The following is a 19809-nucleotide window of genomic DNA, read 5'->3' on the forward strand; positions in this document are numbered from 1 at the left end:
GTGTTTTGAAAGGGAAGGAGACTTTTTACAGTAAGAAGAGTCTTTGTTCATGGTTTCAGTGAGGGAAAGAGTAGCATCAGTGACATTGCAGTGTCTCTTCAAGGAAATACACGTGAATGTCAGATGAATCTGAGTGGCTCATAAACAAAAAATGAGGAGAATGAGAAGAAATAAACAGCAACAGCAAAAAAACCCACCAAAACAGTGAGGACATAAGCAGGAAGAAACTAACTTCCATCATCCATTTCTATCAAAATTTAAACTCAAATAATCTGGTTTATTTGCATCTTTCTGGCAACATATAAGCACAGAATTCCTTTCTGAACTGTATCCTGCAGCACGCTGTTGTCTTTGTTGCAGGAATCACCCTGTCTGAGTATTTCCGGGACATGGGCTACCATGTCAGCATGATGGCAGACTCTACTTCCCGATGGGCTGAGGCTCTCAGGGAAATCTCAGGGCGACTGGCTGAAATGCCAGCTGGTGAGTAATCCTTCCTCAGTCCAGTCTGGTAAATGCAGCCCTTCAAACTGTGAGCCTTTGACAGAATCTCTGTGTGCTGGTGTTTGCAGACAGCGGTTATCCAGCCTACCTCGGTGCCCGTCTGGCCTCTTTCTATGAGCGAGCCGGGAGAGTGAAGTGTCTGGGAAATCCCGAGAGGGAAGGCAGCGTCAGCATTGTTGGAGCGTGAGTGTTGCTTTGCTTTGCCTCTGCACTGGCTGCAGCTCCTCCTCGCTGTTTTTGTATGACACGGTACCTTTTCTTTCCAGACAAAAAGGTCTTGTTGCTCTGTGCAGCTGCAGCACTTAAAAATAGGGGAATGAGTAGGTAGATGCTTAGTCTCTGTTCACCCAGAACTGCTGCTAAATTGCGTGTGGGGGCAGAAGGAATGAGTGTGGACAGGTAGCTCTGTGGAATCAGACACAGCAATCGGATCAAGTGGCTCAGGGAAAAATGTCGTTAGAGCACTCTGAAAAGTATGTCAAGCCATGCTCAGAGCAGGAGAGAAGGGGCAGTTAGAGCAGCAGGGTGTGCACTTGGGGGCACAATGGATCATGACTCTTATGCTCAAACAGAGTAGAATTCCATGGAGCAGTATATCTCAAGTTGTGATGTGCTGTGAAAAGCATGTTGTCCGCAGGCATTCTCCTAGGTGATACTGGTTTGTGTATCATACCCTGGGCAAAGTGGATTCCCTGTGTTTTCAGGAGGGCCTCTGGCATCTGCAAGATCACCCAGAGCTGATATTTTGCTCTTCTTAGGTCTGCTGTTCACAACATGCTCATATAAGGGCCTTCTGCTTTTGAGATTGGAAGACTATTTTTTTTAATCTCTGGGAAGGCGTGTATTGGAGTGTCAAGCACAAATGAAGTAGTTACTGTATAGGTGAATATCAAAAATAATTTCAAATTGGGATATTGTTTCCTGTAAAATCACTGCACATGATGTTCTATCAGCACTCTTGCTGAATCTGTTCCAGTTGAGACAGGTTTGATGATCCAAGCTGGAGTTAATACCTGGAGCTAACGTGACTGAAATTACACCTCAATACTGTCAATCAGTCACTGAGGTAACTATTTTATGGCATGCTTGATATTACCCCTGTGTGGGTAATCAAGCACATACTGCAAACATATTGCAGTCTGTTATTTACTTGAAATCATGTTGACTTTCTGGTTTCTCTGCACAGAGCTGTGCAGTCAGTCACATGTTCAGTACTTCAGTTTGAACTGTGAAAGCAACTCTGATAACCTTTCCCTATCTCTTCCTGCTCAGTGTCTCTCCCCCAGGTGGTGACTTCTCGGATCCTGTCACATCTGCTACCCTGGGCATTGTTCAGGTATGTCCCACAGTGTTGCAGCTCTTCTGTCCACTTTGTTAGACTCCAGATGGTTGTACTTCAGCACATTTGTGCCAGTGACTGAGATGGGAGAGCTTTGACAAAGACAGCGTTGTAGGTGTTTTGGAAAATGTTCTAGCACTGTAAAAGGCGACCTTGTGAGATGGTCTCAAACTGATGTGTTTGAGATCCCTTTGGAAGAGGGAGTGACGGCAGCAATTCCTTCCAGCACTGCCTGCTCAGGGATATCTCTGTGCTTTCTACATGCTGCCCGTTGAGCTGCATTGGAAATGTATCTATTCCAGCTGATATGGAAAGCAGACCACTCTTGAAACAGGTGCATTGAACCCACACTGAAACCACAAAAAATCCTCAGAGAAGCTGATTGGGAGTGTCTTGCAACCGTTTGCAGTTTTGGGAGAAGCAGTTACATCTATCCAGTCTCTGCTTTACTTAGACTCCATTATTGACTTTACTATGGCTGACTGCTCCCTCATGAGCAGCCTCAAGCTGAATAGATCTGAACTCAGCTTAAAAGTTGCATCATTTTTTGAGAAGTGTTATTTGAATGTCACTGCTATAGTTACCGAGCTCACAGGCTTCCATTTGTGAAGCCTTTGCCATGCTGCATTAACTCCAACTTGCTCGACTTGCTCTCTGTATTTTTTTTTTTAATAGCCTTCAATTATTTGAGTTCACTTTTGATTTGGTGAGCCGATTGACCTTTCTGGCTTCTGGCAGGTTTTCTGGGGCCTGGATAAGAAGCTGGCACAGCGCAAGCACTTCCCATCTGTGAACTGGCTGATCAGCTACAGCAAATATACGCGAGCCCTGGACGAGTACTACGACAAGCATTTCACAGAATTTGTCCCTCTCAGGACAAAGGCCAAAGAGATCCTACAGGAGGAAGAGGACCTTGCAGAGATTGTGCAGCTCGTGGGGAAGGTGAGTGACCAGATGTGGTCTCATTGAGCCATCCTCCATTTCCTTATGGTTAGTGCAGGCTTTTGGCCATGTTGTAGAGCAGACCCGATGGATACTGCATTGCACAGAAAGATCACTGGGAGATATCAGACTCTCTCACCTCAAACTGTTTTATTCCAGCTTTCCTCCGTGTTTGACTTCTAATGACAAATGCTTTTTCAGATTTGCTAAACATTGGCTTGGTGCTGCTTTTCTCATGTAAATGAGATTGTGGGATATCTACTGTTTGCTCTGAAGTTCACTTCCTTCGTTGTTCTAGTATTGCTGAAATGCCCTTTGCTGCAACCTAAAGTACTATTTCATTGGAAGCAGTCTTTGTAGATAAATTAAGCAAACCCATCTTTACTGTTGAAGTCATCTGAAGGGTTACAGTTTATTAGAAACCACGTTGTCAGCTGCAGGACAGAGGTGTTGGCATTTACAAGTTGGCCTGTAGAAACAAAGTGAAGTATGCTTTTCAGAAAACTTGTGATGGTCGGTTTTTTCTTTGGAAACCTGTGACATATGGCTCCATTTTGCAGGCATTGTTTAATTTCCTTTTTTCACTTCAATGTTTTGAAGAGAAAGCTAAACTTGGACAGGAAAATTTCCATTGAAAGCTCTCAGAAAGGACCCAGTGAAAACTCTTGTGTTTCAGCTTAACACTGTAAATATGCTAATTGGCAGGTTCCTGGCACATACTTGACAGTGGTTTAATTCCTTGATGTTCAGATGAGCTGTTATGATTTATAGAGCTGCAGTAGTGTGTAGTAACATGTATTAAATACGGTTACTTGAAGGAAGTTTGCTCACGGTGCTCTGTCTCTTCACTGATGTTCTAGTCCAACCAAGATGAGACCTTTCATCCATCTTTCCCAGTAGAGCTGTCTTCTCTTGATGTGTCTTTGAAGAAAAGGAAATGGGGTCACAGGACTTTCTGCAGTTCTCTATTTGCAAAACCATCTTCTAAAAGACTGGTTTGCAAAGCAGGGTAGGATTGGCTCCTTGGTGTGGAAGGGATATTGATGGGCCAGTACTTGTGGCTACGCATTGTGCTCATGACAGAAGTACTGGAACTGGTGATTTTTTTTTCTCAGAGATGTTAACCTTGACAGTTCCTTTCTGTCTGGGCTTGGGTAACAACTGCAAAAGCCTTTAGAAAGGGAGAATTGTGGAAGTACGGTCAGTGTATGTTTTTGGTTTTTTTTTAAGCTCTGAATTCTGTTAGTCTCCTCATGAAAGAAGGTCCAAGCTTCCTGTGTAGAAAGCAAGTTGGGCTACTTAAAGCTCGATCTGGCCCCTTTGGCAAAAGGATGCTGAGGGTGGTGAAGGGCAACCCGTGGTGCCAAAAGCAGCAACAGGGTCGTGGCTGTCCTGTGGGGTATGACAGGCATTGTCATCCACTCCTTTTCTTTTCCTGAATGCCAGGTGGGAAAAGGACATTGGTAACAGTGCAGACTAGTACCAAATCCTTTAGCTTGCTTCTTGATCTAGCATGCTGAGATCTAGTCTTTCTTCCGTAAGGATTGAGGAAGGTAAAACTGAATTTCTTTTTATGTAGGAAGGTGACATTTCAATGTATCTCATAGCAAAGCCATGTGCATTTTCAGTGTCTGGTGGCTTTTCCGTGGTCTTAAACAGTGGGAAGGAAGCTCCCCTTATCATCAAGAAGACCTAAAGCAGACTTACTGTTTGGCCCATCTTAATCTGGCAATCAATTAAATTGGCTGTTCTACAGCAGGGAGTGAGAAATACCCAAAAGCAGAGTTCTGCTTGATGCTGTCTTAGGAGGGTAGGAAGAAGACAGGTACTGAAAGACAGCTGTTCTTGGGCAGGACATATTGTATCTTCATGGACTCGAGTACTAAACTGTTTGCCTTACTTTTCTAGGCTTCCTTGGCAGAAACAGATAAAATTACCTTGGAGGTTGCCAAGCTGATAAAAGATGACTTCTTGCAGCAGAATGGTTACACACCTTATGACAGGTGAGATCTGACTGGCCACTCTGCCCTCTTAGTCCTGTGCAGTCTGGATTGATACAGTTCTTTTACATGGAAGCTGACCAGTGCAGAAATCAATGCTACTGTTCTGAAAAAGTGGAAGAACTGTGCTTAGGTAGCCCATTCAACATTGGGCTACCTAATCCAATGCATTCACATTGTCTTACCCAAGGCATACGGACCCTTTCTAAAAGCAGAACCCCTGGGGGGGGTTGCCAGGTTCTACTCTATTTTTCTGTTAGCCAATGTTTCTGCAGTAGTGTGTCTGAGGAGGAGGACAGGACTGCTTTATTTCCACAGACAAACATCCAAAATCTTCCTGTTTGTTCCATCAATACACAGGGGACTGCAAGAATCTGCTTTCAGTTACTATTTCATAATTCTTGAGTAAGTTTGATCCGTCAAAAAACGCTTACTCTCTCCCTAGTGAACTCTGCTTTTCTTCTTTCCATGCTATCCTTGTGTTTTGACAGCCCTGACAAGGGGCCTTTTTGTACTTCATCTCACTCCCCAGCCCAGGTAGATCAGGAAACCTCGAGTACTTCATCACTAAAAATATAGGCATCCATCATTTTGTAACAGTGTGCCTTTGATCAGGTTACTAGGGCAGGTATGTGTGTATGCTATAGGAAGCCCAGGAAGTAGCACATAAATAATAACGAGGTACCTTTTATGGCATTCACCTACCCATTAAAAATGGAACTGTATGAAGTGCTGCTGTCATAGAGTAACTCCCTTTCCTGTGAGTAAAGAAACTTGCAGAGCTGTCATCCCAGGCTGTTAGGAGGAAGCCTGTTCCCTTGATGGACAAAACAGGAAAGAGGGATTCTGTTGGCTGCTCATTGTTTTCCTTTACTTGTTAGCATTGGCACAGATTGAAATGTGAGACTCGTAGAGCAGCAGTTCCTGCTTGCTCCTGTTTTGCCTGAATGTTTGGGTATTGCTTCAGGAACCTCAACTTCAATCAGCTTTGGGATGATTGTCTTGGTCTGCAATCTCACTGTTTAAAAGTGCAGGACCTGTTAGAGGCAGTCCCTTTCCTTTGGCAGTATACATTAAAAATCCCTGGAGTAAATCAGGCTGGCACTCTTTTCTGTCAGGGGAGAATGCTGTTAACTGTTCCAAGATGCCTGACAGGTCATCTTCTATTCCATCAGGTTCTGCCCTTTCTATAAAACAGTGGGGATGCTTTCCAACATGATTGCATTTTATGACATGGCACGCCGTGCTGTTGAAACCACAGCTCAGAGTGACAATAAGATCACGTGGTCCATCATCCGAGAGAACATGAGTGAAATCCTCTACAGACTTACCTCCATGAAGTTCAAGGTATGTTTGTAAGGAGTGGGTTGTCCTGCTTCCGGGGAGCTCCCAGGGTCTCCGAAAGACTGACTCAGTGGTGTTGACCAAAGACCTTCGGTAAAGGTCTGTGAACAGAGACTCTTTGCCATCATTTTGAAGACAGTAAAGAATTGGTTTGTGAGCACAGGGAATGGTCAGTGCAGAAATCTAGTCAGGTGATGCTGACTGCACAGCCATGGCAACCCCACCTTCAGCAGTCTCTTTTGTGTTACACAGTCATGGTAACAATACAAGCACCTTTTCCTGTTTGCTTTGGGGCTTTTGTGGTAAAATTCTGTAAAAATATTATAACGTGTTCTAAGGAGACTATTATCAGATAGAAGCAGCCTGAAGTCAAACATGGGACACATCATATATTATTAAAGGAGCATTTCTTTCCTTAACTTCTATTTAAAATAGCTCAGTTAACATTTCTATTGTTCAGTATTTCCTGGATTTTAACTTTGGGCTGTTTATACCTGTCTCTAATATAAAATAGTCTGCTGGAAGTGGGGAGAGGAAGGGAGGAGTAACTTCAGTGTAGGCTTAAGACAAAACAAGTGGATTGGAGCACCTGCTCTGGGTACCTTCAGTAGCTGTTGTTGTAGGATACAGCTTTACCAAAATTCATCCAGAGCATGCTGGTTTAGCAGTTACTGGTGGGATAGTAGTAACCTGTGATTCTGACTGATACACTCTGTGGAATATAATGCTTACTCTGTTAAAACTCATGCAAGTCAGTACTGCAAATCTTTGGAGAACAAGTAGCATTGGATTAAATACGTTTAGAATTAAATGTTCTGCCATGCAAATGTATTCTGTCCCTGCAGGGACATTCTCTTAGAGGAGAATGGTGAAAACATTGAACAGATTTCACAGCCTGACAGTTAATGCTTCTTGCAGAGAAAACCTTGCAGCCTCAGAGCAAAGCTGATAGTTGCATTTTTTGCCTTTGTCTTTCATGAAAAGTTCTGAGAAAATGAAGCTATACCAAGATATTTTTGAGATTTTTATGATTACGCAATGCATTTCAATTTGAACCAAACAACCTCTAAGTAATGGCAGAGTATCTCTTCCATTACTTAGTGGAGATGCACTGCATTTGGTGTTGGGATAGCAGCTGGTATTAATCACTGCAGCTCTTAAATCACACAGCATTAACCAAGGCCCTCAGTGTTTTTGATTGCTTTCCAAATCAGTTGCTTTTCAGTGCAGTAACCACTGCTCAAGAAAAAAAAAAAAAATCTCTTTCCAGTACTCATCCTGCCTGCTCACTAATGTGGGAGGAGAATGAGATTTAAACCCTGTGGCTGTTGGTGAGATAGACAGGATCCACAGACAGAGGTACAGTACCTGCTCTGCAGTTGGCAAGTGTCAATCCCGAGGTCGAGGTTACAGCAATGGCAAACCAGGGCTGACTTAGGTACCATGAGCTTTTCCTGATGGGTCTGTTTACCTGCTGTGTTCTTTCAGGACCCTGTCAAAGACGGTGAAGCAAAAATCAAGGCGGACTATGCTCAGCTGTTTGAGGATATGCAGAATGCATTTCGCAGTCTGGAAGACTAGACTCGACCTTTGTGACCACTCCAGTTTGTCCTCTCAGTTCCTCATCTCAGCTCCTCTGCTTCCCTACCTTACAAGAATGATGCAACAGTACTTGAGTTGATAAATAACCGTATGTTTCCCCTGTTCATACTCAGAGAGTGTCTTTACAAAAAACATTCCTCTTAGTTTGTATTTGGCATTGCTTTGTGCGTCTGAAGCGATGAGTGATGTGTGAATGGGCCTGGCTGAGTGAGGAAATGCTGTTGTACACTTCTAGGGTGGGAAACATTTTACTTTTCCTCTCCCAGCTCTCCTGGTAACCAGTCTTTCACCTCGGGGTGTAACCAGTTGAGCTGCAGTGGCAGAGGAGGTGTGGGTCTTCAGGCGGTACATTGCGAGCTGGCAGTGGGAAGGGCATTTACACCTGGCACTTTGCTAAGTGACTATCAGACGTAGAACTCCCCGTTCTCAAACAGAATTCTTGACCATATTCTGATGACGTGTTGATACAACCAAAAATTCTTCACTACTCTGTCATTGCTGAGTCTCTCAGCTGAGTCTTTTGGTATTGAAATGTGGTAGTTCCGGTCCTCTCCGAGAAGGGACTAACTAGAAGATGAGCATATACAAGCGACTGGTATAATTTTGTACACTGGAGAAACACAGTTTTATCTTCCTACTTAATACAGATAGGACTGTTGGACTCAGCATCAGCTAAAATCAAAGCCATAGGTGCTCAGCTTCCAGCAGAATTTTACCTTCCTGGCTCCCATTCATCCCGTAAAACTTCCTGACACTCAGCTGCTTTACTTTGTGAAGCTTGTGACTGCTGCCGTGTACTGCAGGGCACAGTTGGCAAGGTACAGTGACGCCACATGTGCTGACCACGGCGTGGTCCTTCCTTGGTGGTGCTCTGCCAGTGCAGTTGCCCCCAGTGCAATGCCCAGGTTTTGCCAAGGAAAGGAAAGCACATGCTTAGCCTTCTTCCTCCACCTGTGCTCACATGGCCTGTTGGGTGGTGGCACAGAAGGTCCCCAGCTCTTGTGTAAGAGGAATGTATGATGCTCGGCTGGGGGCGGGGGATGAATGGGGGAAGGTTGATGAGTACAAAGCGTATTTACTCCTGCCTTGTTGATTACGATGCAAGGGAAACCAGTGGTGATGTTCTGCCCTGTGCTCTGGAAGCACTCTGTCAAGCAGCTGAAACTGCTGTCTCATAGGATTTTTTATTGGTAAAACTAGACTGAGATGAGGAATAAGCAGAGGGCAGCTTTCTGTCAAACTCCCCGAGAGCAGCACTCATCCCATTGCTCCAGAGTGCAAGAGAGAGAGAGAGATGCTGGCATCCTCTCCAGTCTCTCCCTCTTGATGGTGACAGGTGGCATCCTGTGCCCAGCTGGCTTCCAGCTACCATTTCCTGCTTTGTTAGTCCTGAGACAGCACCTCTTGTTGGTGACACTGTGCCTATGTGAGCGTTAATTCTGCACTGAAGTATTTCCACCGGTACCAGCTTTGAACAGTAGTGATGCAAAGGGATCTTGTGCTACGGACCAAATGCTGCCACTTCCATAATGGTATCAACCCACTGTTTGTCAGGGGAGAGCCCAGCTGAAACTTAAGAGGGATTGACTATTTTTGATTCTCCCGAAAAGAAACTGCTCCTCCAGCTGATATTCTGGTAGTGAACGCTTAAGTTTACAGCTCACTAAACTTTTGGTGTATGCTGCTTATTTTATCAACGAGCATGTGTGAATGAGTAGTCACCATCCAAGCCCTTGCTGGGCTCATCGTTTGTACCCTTCACCACTGTACAATGTAGCATTTCATGCTAGAAACCAGATGTTCTTATCTCTTTAAATAGAGGATGTTATAAACTTTACAGAAGATGTCTAAGATAATGCAGTTCTAATATTTATTGTGCTGTACCTGGCCCTGAAGTGTGACCAGTTCAAAGTTTCATATATATTTTTGTCCTTTTTGTTTTGTGTCTGTTTTCAGTGTTGAGATTCTGATGTTCACTGTGTCCTGCAGGTCTTCCTTCCATAGCTGTGGGAGGAATTACAACATGGGCAGAACCCCATCACCTACTTTATCTTGTATATTTCATAATGTATGTTGCTGGAAATTGTGTAAAAAAAAATAAATTAAAAAAATTGTTCAAGTCAATGAAAATAAAATTGATTTAAATTAGGTTTTATCTGTCCTATTTTCTTATGTCAAACCAAACTTATGCCACAGTGGTGTACACAGCAGCCACTCACAAAATGTCACAGTTTGCTTTAAAAAAAAAAATACTTAATCACTTTAGGGATTTCTTTAAAACTGTAAGAGGTAATTTGGCATGGACTGTTTACTTCAGTTCTCCCATTCTCTTACAGCTTGCACAACCTCCTCACACATTACATGAAAGAGTTACAAAGTAGTAAGTACTCAGGGCAGGTATTTTTAGGATTCCTTTTAGTACAATAGAAGTGTAACTGTAAGTTTGCCTTTTGCTGCCACGCATGCAAAACAACCGTAATTGTACCATTTTAGGGCACTTGGCACTTTGGCTTAGAAGCTGAGCAGCACTGCTGGCCACAGCACCTCCTTTTGAATAAGGAGTTGAGACCTTCTGTAAACAGCAACACATAAATGAAGAGTACACTAAAAACATCACATTTGGCCCATTTTGTAGATTTGACCACTTCGTAACACCTCTTTGAAGAAAGTGTTCTGATATTTCATAGAATATATTAAGAGATACAGCAAGCTGCAGGTGTTCAAGTAATTCTGCCGCCTCACAAAGGGGTGGAAGTCATAAGCTCATTTCCTAGCAACCGTGATCTAGTAGTTCTTGGCAGATGTTAAGAAATCCATCAAGTGCCGTGATGAGTTCAGGTTTTGGCAGTTTGGAAGTTAACAACTGGCAGTGTCCTCACTTCATCCACTCGACTTTTGTGGATCTGGAAGGCCGGCGTCACCCAGCGGCCACAGGAGCACTGGTCCCCCCTCCAGCTGAAGGAGCCCAGCTTCGATGTGCATTTGGGACACAGAAGCTGCAAGAAAACCCCAGGATTCAGTCTAAGACATGTTCATGTGGATCTAGTTAAAAACAGGCCAAAAAGCTAAACTGGAAGAGTTTTAGAGCCCTGGGGTGTAGCAAGCAGCTGTGCTAGCAGAAGGGAGGGTGTGAAAATGCAGCTGCTGGGACCTGGTGGGATTCCAAGACATTTTACCAGGGCCCAAAAGAATCGGTCAGCCTGAGACAACAGGCTTCTGAAGTCCCACAAATCTTTCTCATAATAGAAACAAACAGCAGATAATCCCTGTCCAACATCCTGGCTGGCGTTGTCAGCTCAAGCAGAGCACCAGCTCGTTTCCTTGTGAAAGACTATTTTACATTTAAGAATCCGCCCATAAGCTGCAGAATTCACGCCAGAAAGGCTGCGACCACCTTGTGTAGAGATTTTCCTTTCAGGGAAGAAACACAGCTCTGCCCAAAACAAACAAACAAACAACAACAACAACAACAAAATTCAAAGAATAAAGCTTCACCTGTCCTTCCATTACTCCAAGCAATGCTGCCTCCATCCACTGCACGGGCTCGATGAAGTAGGAGGTACACTTTTCCTGGCCATTCCCAGAAAGCCGTGCAGAGTCTGTTACCCTCTTGTGGCCAAAGGCTGTCGGTCCGATTCCTTCCGTGTGCGACAAAATGCTGGAGCTACGGAACAGAGCGCGTCTGCCCCCCGGCATGTGGGAAAAAAAAGTAAAACTTTTTTTAACTGAGCAAATCTCCAGACAGTAGAAAATAGGGATATGGATCTCCTGACTCTTAAATAAAGAGGAGTACAAATTCTACATTTTTTGATTAGTCTAGAAGGTTCACAAGCACCACTCCAGGGAAGAAAAAGCTTTGTATTTTGGACTTTGATTTTTTTTTTTTTTTTTTGCAAACACAGTGTGGAAACTTGGGCACCAGCTCATCCCTGACCTGACAACAATGACACGCCCGTTGATTTACACTGGAGATCATTCTCTTGAGTGGATTTTGCAATGATGTTTTAATAAGAAATAGAGAGTATTTTATAAATATGTAAAAATTACATATATAAAGTACCTGCATTTCCTGCATCTGTAGAGAACCTCTGTGTTCACAGCTTGACATACAGTGGTAGGATCAACTGCAAAGACTTCTCGGGGCAAGTCTTGAGGGTCTGCAGAGGGGTCAGGACCATGTTGTGAATGGGATCAGCTCAGCCACGCTGCATTCCTGGGAACGAGACAGGACTGCGCCTCTGCCCCAGCCACAGCCTGCAGGAGCCACCTCCTTTCCTTTCATTTGTTCTCTCAACAGATTACGATAAAAACAAAAGAGCCTCATCCCACCATGCTTAAGACTGGGATTTGCTTAATGCAAGCAACTGAGACCTAGACTATGGCCTCAGCCATGGTAAAATGGTGATATTTTGCTTTATGTCCTTACTTCAAGAGAAAGTAAAGGCAGAGGAGGTTTCTGAGCAGTTGTGCCAATGTTTTAGCGCCCAAAATGGAGAAACTCAGCCTGCAAATGGGAACTGCTAAGGACAATGACACATAAAGGGCAACAGCACTGTCACGCTGAGTACGCAACACTCAGATCTTGCAAGAAAAGCTACATGTTATTTTATTATAAAATTACACCAATGCACACGTATCTTTTGCAAATTCAAGTATGGAAGTTTACTTCATTACCTGAATTGCAACTTTATCTCAAGTTTTTATATGTTATTTTTTTCATCACATTGACATATCTTCCTGAGGGTGTTGTTTGCTTTGCCGGGGATGTAAAGATCACGAAAAGTATCTAATTGACCTCTACCATTTTTTGCACTTAGCTCAAGAGCGCAGCTCCTTACAGATCTTATTTCCCTGGCATCTCTCAAAGGCACATTTTTTTCCCCCCACTGATGAGCTGGGATTCTCTGGGGCCGGTGTAACGTGAATGCTTGCCCTGGCCAAGTCCAGGCCCGGCTGCTCTGAGGGCAACACTCGAAGTCAGTCCCCTTTTCCAGGGCCTTCTGCGCTCGTTCCGGGACAGCGCGTTCCCCTCCTCGGGTGACTGCCCCGCGCTTCGCTCCGCGCACCCGCCACGCTCCCACTCACCGGACAACCTCTCGCTGAGCATCTCCAGCCGATACCGCTTGTAGAGGACGCTGCCGGTGTCCACGGCGCAGCCCATCGCCTCGTAGAGCCTCAGCTGCCGCTGGAAGCCCGGGTTCACCCTGCGGCGGGGGGCGAGAGGACAGCGGGCTGAGGGGAGCGGGCTGAGGGGAGCGCCGGGCGGGCGGGGGGCGCGGCCCGGGGGCACTCACTGCGCGTCCGGCTTGGCGGCCCTGACGGCGGCGAGCGCCTCCTCCCAGCCCAGCCCCTGCGTCTTCATCAGGTAAGCGGCGACCACGGCCACGCTGCGGCTCACCCCGGCGTGGCTGCAAGGCAAGGGCGGCCCCGTCAGCGGCAGCGCCGGGCGGGGAGCGCCGGGCCCCGCCACAGCCCCGGGCTCACCAGCGGACGAGCGCGGCGCCGCCGCCCGCCCGGGCCGCGCCCAGGAACGCCGCGCACTCATCCAGGCGGCTCAGCAGGTCCGCGCCGGGCTCGTCCAGCGCCCGGACGTGCATGGCCCGCACCCCCGGCACGGCCGGCGGCTCCTCCGCGTCCACCGTCAGCACCGCCACCACCCCCGCCGCCGACAGCGCCTCCGGGGACGAGCACGACTCCGCGCCGCCCACGTAGAGCCCCGCCAGCACCGGCACCATCCCGCCGGGAGCCGCCATGGCCGCGGGAGGCGGGAGGGAAGCGCCGCCCCCGGCACGGCCGCGCTTTCCGTTTCCCTTGGCAGCAGGGAAGGGAGGATTTCCGTGCGGATCGTCACACGGATCTGCGTATTGGTGCCGTTCTCTCCTCGCTGCTTCCACGAGTGGTTTTTTTTCCCGCCCCTCTGTCTCCTTAAAAATGCTCAGAAAACAAATGTCACAGGATCGGTCAGGTTGTAAATGAGCCACCACAGTGGGTCCCACCTCTCTGCTCAAGCTGGGTAGTCCAAGAGCACGTGGTACAGGGTTGTGTCCAGACGGTTCTGGAGTATCTCCATTGAGGGAGACTCCTGGCAGACAACACAGAGAATAGAAATTTTCAGCTCCCCTTGAAGCTGATAAATAGAGCTTAAATACTAACTAGAAAAATAGATAAAAGAATGTAAAAGGAGACACACAGCACGCTAAATGTAGCTGCAACCAGTGGATAAACAGATAATAAGGCTTTTGTGGCAAAGCCATGTAACAAGAAGCAGCAGCGCACGCCTAAGAGAAGTTCAAACCAAGGTTATCTGCGACATTGGGAGTGTCAGGGAAATCCACAAACGCCAGAGGTTTACGTCCACACGGGAGACAGAGGAGTCCTGCAACTTTATTCGAATAAAGGCAGAGAGTCTTCTGGGGCACGCACCCACCGGGTTTTCTCTCTCGAGATTTCGGAGGGTGCAGCCTCCTTTTACCCTGAACTCCCGGACGCACATTGTCCTCTTCCTTTTCCCATTGCTGAGGTACAGGGAAAGTACAGCCTTCCCGAACTGCCTACCCCTTATTCCCCCCTTGAACCTACTATTTTAGTTTAGAAGTTCAGGCTTGTGCAGACCCACTTGTTTCAGGAGCCTGTCTGAGCTCTGCAACAAACCCGCTGTCCAAAGCTAGCAGAGACATTAAGACCCATTTCAAAGACATTAACACCCACACCTTCACCCATCAAATTGTTTGTGAAGACATTAGCTTCCCTCTCAGGAGCACTCAGTGAGTATGACCAGCAGAGACCCCTTTAGATGACCCTCTAGGTCCATAAAGGACTTCCAGTAGGAGGTGGGTGCATTCCTTGATTAGTTCTAGGAAAAGTGATGTTTAGCTAGGAAATATTAGCTAGGAAATATGCTGCAATGAATATGTATAGTCATGATTGAATTTTACTCTGGACGCACATAAATTAGAGAAGATATCTTCTGGTTGTCCAGCATGCTCATAGTAAAGAATCCCTGCTTTCTAAAACTATAAATTGTGTTAGGAAGTTTGTTTGCCAGCTGTTTTCTGTCTCATTCCACAACCTCTCTGGACAACTTGTTCCAGTGCACAGTCACCCTCGCAGTAAAGTTCTTCCTCATGTTCAGGAGGAACTTCCTGTGCATCAGTTTCTGCCCATGTCCTAGTGGCTGGCACCAGTGAGAAGAGCCTGGCTCCGTCTTCTTGGTCCTCTCTCCTCCCCAACCCCCTCACTTTTTTTATTGTGGCAAAATGCCAAATTTCATTATAAAGACCTGTGCTAAGACTCTCCCCATGGCTGGGACACAGAACTTTACCCTGTCTCCACTATATGGGATAGAAAAGCCTAAAGGCCCTGTTACCATCACTGGAGGAACTGTTCCAGTGTGGCTCCGTGCGAGGCAGCTCTGGGCAAAACTGATGGAAAAACGTCTGCAAGAGGCTCTGGGATCCTTGCAGGATGCTGACTAGCCACAGAGGAGGTGAGACTGGCAGTCACCTCAGACCTGAGAAGGTGAGACTGAAACGGGGTGCAAAGGGAGATTGTTATCCCTTTCCCGCAGGAGAGGCCGATGGAGCTGGGGTACCGTGGAGCAGCTGCAGGAGGGATGGGCTACCACAGAGACGCTGCTGAGGATGCTGCCCACGAGACACTTCCTCACCAGTGCCAGCAGACAGTGTGCACCAGGTACCAGTCCTGCTGGGATATGGGCAGTGGGACAGCAGCTTCCAGAGCTGTGGAGTTTCCATATGCTGCTGGTGGCCCACTGGGCAGACTGAGACAACTCTTTGTAGTTGAGATGGGTCCCAAGAGTGCTTGAAGTGCCGCTGCTTAAAGTTTGCTGCCATCCTGCCTCACCTCCCTTGCTTGCCCTAGTGTCTGTGTGGTTGTGTGATCCTGTGATTGTGCAGCAGTCCAGCTGGCAAGCTGCTCCAGGGAAAGGCAGATCCCCTCTTTGGATGGATCAGTTCTAAATCGCATAAATGTAACTCAGAGGGTGTAACTGAGTATGGGGAGTCTCTGACAGCTCTCATTTAGATTATTTTAATCCACATAAATGTGCAAAATGTCCTCTTCCACTGCCACTGGTTGCCACTGCCACCAGCGAGAAACAAAAGGTTTACTGAAAAAGCATTTAAAAATGCAGACAACTTTCCAGTAACAGCAGGGGGGGGAAAAAAAAAAAAAAAAGCATACTGAAAAGAAAGACAGGTGGAAATTAAAACCAGATAAAACTGTATATGGATCTTGTGAAAGCAGATAATGATTGTAGCAAACGACCATGGGGAAAAAACAGATTATTCATTTCTTGAGTGATCTGAAAAAAATCTGCAGACAACTGCAAGTTACTGAAGGGGCTGTGAGTTTCACAGCAGGGTTATATTATCCAAGTATTATGTGAATACTAAGGGGTGGTTAATAATCTCTGTTAACCTTCAAATCTGTGAGTATGCAGGGGCAAACAGTACTGTCTGCAACTAAAACCAGGCAGGGCTTGATGCAGGATCTCAAGAGGTTGGTCTAGTGGTAATGTTAGCACTGAAGTCCTCCACACTGCTTTCTCAAGCTGTGGGTAATGAGGGAATGTGAAAAAGATGTGATTTGGAACGGAAAAGCTGGAGTGGGGATAAGTGCAAAGTCCTTGGGGCAGAGGCTACTGACAGCTTGGTACCTAATGGCTTCACACGACTGAAACTGCACACCCTTAACCTCACTGTTTCTCTGCACCCCCCTTTGCTGTGTTTGCCACCTGCAGCCTTCGGAGATGTGTCCTGAATTTGCTCATGACTCCCAAATTAGAGTAAATATTTTTTTTCAGTCTGATTTGCAAACCCTTGTTCTCCCACCACCTCCGCCTGCCCCCATCATCTTCTCCTCTACCACCGAAAATTGTGATGTTCTCCCCCAGTTCCAGGAAACCGTGTGCCTGATTAAGCAGCTGGGGTGAGCTCAGGTGCAAAGAAAAAGCCAGTCAGATGATGGGCTGCTGCCCACTCGCTCCAGCGAGCACATTCCATCTCTGCATGTGTCTGCCCTGCTGCTTCCTAAGGGAAAGGAAAATGCCAGGCTTCCCTGGGCTGCCTGCTCTGGATCCTCACAGCACAACCAGACTGGCAGAACTGATTCTCCTGCTGTGGGAGCAAAAGCTCTGGGGCCTAGGCAGAGGCATAATGCCCTCTCCCCTCCTAGAAGAATTTGTCTGCATCTGTCATCACACAGCAGGCTGTCTCTGTTCCTTCAGGCTTTTGGGTAGTTTGAGGCCTGTACTTCAGGTGATTTGTGAGAAGAGTCTCCAGCCTGGGTTGCCGGGGCTGCGCACAGCAAAGTGGTGGGGATGTCTTTGAAAAGCCATACATGAGAGCCAGCAGCTCTGGATTTCTGTCTTCCTCACATCTAAATGCAGCAGCAACTTACTTTGCACAGGTCCTGCTGGTGAAGGCGGCTGGTACCATTTCTTGCCCCTTGGAGAAAAGGTGTTTTGCTGAGCTCAGAACTCTATGGGAGTTGGGATGTCCTTGGTAGCATCCCATCTCTTAGAGCAGGGACTTTACAGCAGTCACAGTGCTTCTAGCGGCAAATTTAACTTCTGATTTTTGAAAGGCTGCTGTTCCTTGCATAACTACACTCTGTGTGTCTATATTCACATGTTTACCTTTATTTGTGTATCAGGAGGAAGAATTGCTTCATCTCCTAGCAGGAAACCTCAGACTTGCAGAGGCAGCTAGAGGAAAAAAAAAAAAAAAAAAAAAAAAAATCAGAGAAAGAGGCTCACTCTTGATACTCTGCAGGAGGATTTCATCATAGCCCTGCGTGGGAGGGATGTTCCTACCTGTCTCCACTCTCTCAGCATCTGCAGACACGCAGTTACTCCACATGTCAGGCAAAAAAGAAGAGTTTTCCAACTGCAGATCTGATGCTCAATTACAGAATGGAGCCTGACAGCTACTACTACTGGGTATTAATAACTCTGCTTCATTTTATGGCTTTCACAGCTGTAGCAACCAAGATTTATGATGACACATTACGTTCAGCAATGCATCACATAAGGAAACTAATCTGACAGTGCCAGGTCACTGAGCTGTCTTACAGGCTTTTAAGTGAGTTTCTTCTGCCAGATTTGCTGCCCTATTTACTGGATAAAAATGAACAACTTGCACTGTTTTAATATAACTCCATACTTGCTGCTGTTTTGGCAGCTCACAGACTCTTTTCCCTTTGTCACACTGCCTTCCCAGGAGCCAGCTGATCCTTCTTCATTCCCCATCCTCTGTCTGAAAACCCTTTGAAACACGTCCAGCACTGTGTATCCTGAAGGAGGGTACACCCCAGGAGAGGGGAGGAGGGAGGAAACACTGGAGCAGCAGGCAGAGATGAGGGATGGAGCAGCTGTGGGAGAAGGGGGAGATGACAATTGTCCAAGAGGAGAGGGGCACGGTGGCTGCCAGCACTCACTGTCTTGTGGCAGGATTTTATCTGTATCCCAGTCACTCTTGGAGGAAGTATGTCTTGCAAAGTTTGGGATCATCCATTACTTCTCCCTAGACTTAGAGCTAGAGCTGGCAGCAGGAAAGTCCTCAGTTACTGCTAAACATTAAGATTGTACCCTGGAGCTGTGTCTGGGCCTGTGTCAGCCTCATCAGCAGCCACAGCACCTGAGCAGTAGCCCACGATTTTTAATCTCTTGTCTCGGCAGTGGCCTGTGTATCTCCATGTTTTCTATCCTCATGTCACCATAATCCACTGCACAGACACAGGTGGATGGGTAGCAGAAGGCAGAAGGCAGAAGGCAGCTTCTCCTCGGGCTCGTTTGTTACTCAAAAATGCATTCCTCATTATTCCTGCAATTAATTTAGGAGCCTGGTCCAGCCGGCTTTAATGGCATTTCCAATTCCCATCCCAAGGACCCTTTGTGTGGCACCCATGAAAAGCAATTAAAAAGAACAAGTTTATTGTCAGGAGTTCACTGCAGAGAGTACTGACAAATACTCAAGGTCGGCAAGAGATACCTCTTTGCATTTACAAATGTCTTTGTGAAACGAGAGCTTTTAAACAAATAATGTAAAGTGTGAACCTTTGATTAATACTTTGACATCTGTAATAGCAGTATGTGCTGCAGTTTATCTTTGTCTATATTTAGTATCTAATAAATATTCCAAATAGAAAATATTTCTTAATAAGTACTTTAATTGCTTCCCACGTGGCAACAGAAAATATACTGCCCCAAATTATCAATTATTGTCAAAAGGCAATATTATTTGAGGCAGAAATCTTGCTGAAGAAATATTCTTAAGAGGTGAGATCATTCACTGTTTTAATCTCCAAGTGAGACATTTCCTTACTTGTGGTTGTGCTTCTCTCATTTGTGCTACTACTTCTCTCTGAGTTCCCTATTTCTCTTTCTAAATTTAGGAACACAGGGAAAAAGTGTTAAGAGAGATCTGGTTCCTCATGTCCAGCTCCATACCACCACAGGCAATCATACTACATATTTTCTGTTCCAGCTTCATCTTAAACCCAGTTTTATTCCCTTCCCTCCTGCAAGGCTCTGAAATCATGATTATCTCATTGGACAACAAGATGGTAACTTGCCTCAAATCTGATTCTTGTGTCAATGTTATCCTATAATTTAAATAGGTAATTTTGTTTTCTCTTATTTATCCCAATGGGGCAATATTGGAGCAAAATAAGTAATTATCTAACCCATCCCTATTCCTGTTCATCTTTGGCTTTGTTGGTAAAACAAGGCAGGTCTGTTGCTAGGCAAAAAGGAGCTTTCCAGTTTCCTCATTCAAGGCCAGCTCTTCTCCATATTTGTGCAGGTTTTAATTCATCTTTCTTGATGTGTATGGCCAAACAGTGTAACAGATGTAGTGGTGTTTTGTTTTTTTTTTTCCCAATGCTTTGTAAGTACTTTTTTACTTCTGCTAGGATTATGTCAGCTAGCCTGTCCTAGGTTGTGTTTGTTCCCCCCCTCCCCCATTTCTATTGAGTCCTGACTATCCTAACAAAAGGCAGATACCCCTGTGCTTGATGAAGTGTTGTGTTCTCAACAGAAATTGTAACTTTTTGCCC

General features: G+C 45.9%; 2 protein-coding genes across 3 annotated transcripts in view; one reads left to right on the top strand and one right to left on the bottom strand.

Moving 5' to 3' along the window:
- Positions 1-9879, top strand: part of ATP6V1A (ATPase H+ transporting V1 subunit A) — a 30455-nt gene extending 20576 nt beyond the window's left edge. For both annotated transcript variants that reach the window (XM_040088777.2, XM_040088784.2), the window contains exons 9-15: positions 361-483; positions 573-687; positions 1777-1840; positions 2582-2785; positions 4694-4788; positions 5961-6132; positions 7618-9879. In XM_040088777.2, the coding sequence (XP_039944711.1) occupies positions 361-483; positions 573-687; positions 1777-1840; positions 2582-2785; positions 4694-4788; positions 5961-6132; positions 7618-7710 (866 nt within the window). In that variant the 3' untranslated portion in view covers positions 7711-9879. The remainder of the gene's footprint in view (positions 1-360; positions 484-572; positions 688-1776; positions 1841-2581; positions 2786-4693; positions 4789-5960; positions 6133-7617) is intronic.
- Positions 9880-10000: 121 nt separating this feature from the next.
- DUSP12 (dual specificity phosphatase 12) lies at positions 10001-13466 on the bottom strand. The gene is made up of 6 exons (XM_040088797.2): positions 13216-13466; positions 13026-13139; positions 12817-12935; positions 11792-11888; positions 11227-11413; positions 10001-10727 (listed from the first exon to the last, which is right to left on the bottom strand). The coding sequence occupies exons 1-6, from the start codon at positions 13464-13466 to the stop codon at positions 10566-10568; spliced, it is 930 nt and encodes a 309-aa protein (XP_039944731.1). The 3' UTR covers positions 10001-10565.
- Positions 13467-19809: the final 6343 nt, after the last annotated feature.

Source organism: Hirundo rustica, chromosome 2, assembly GCF_015227805.2.
Source record: "Hirundo rustica isolate bHirRus1 chromosome 2, bHirRus1.pri.v3, whole genome shotgun sequence".
In the NCBI taxonomy this organism is placed as follows: Eukaryota; Metazoa; Chordata; class Aves; order Passeriformes; family Hirundinidae; genus Hirundo; species Hirundo rustica.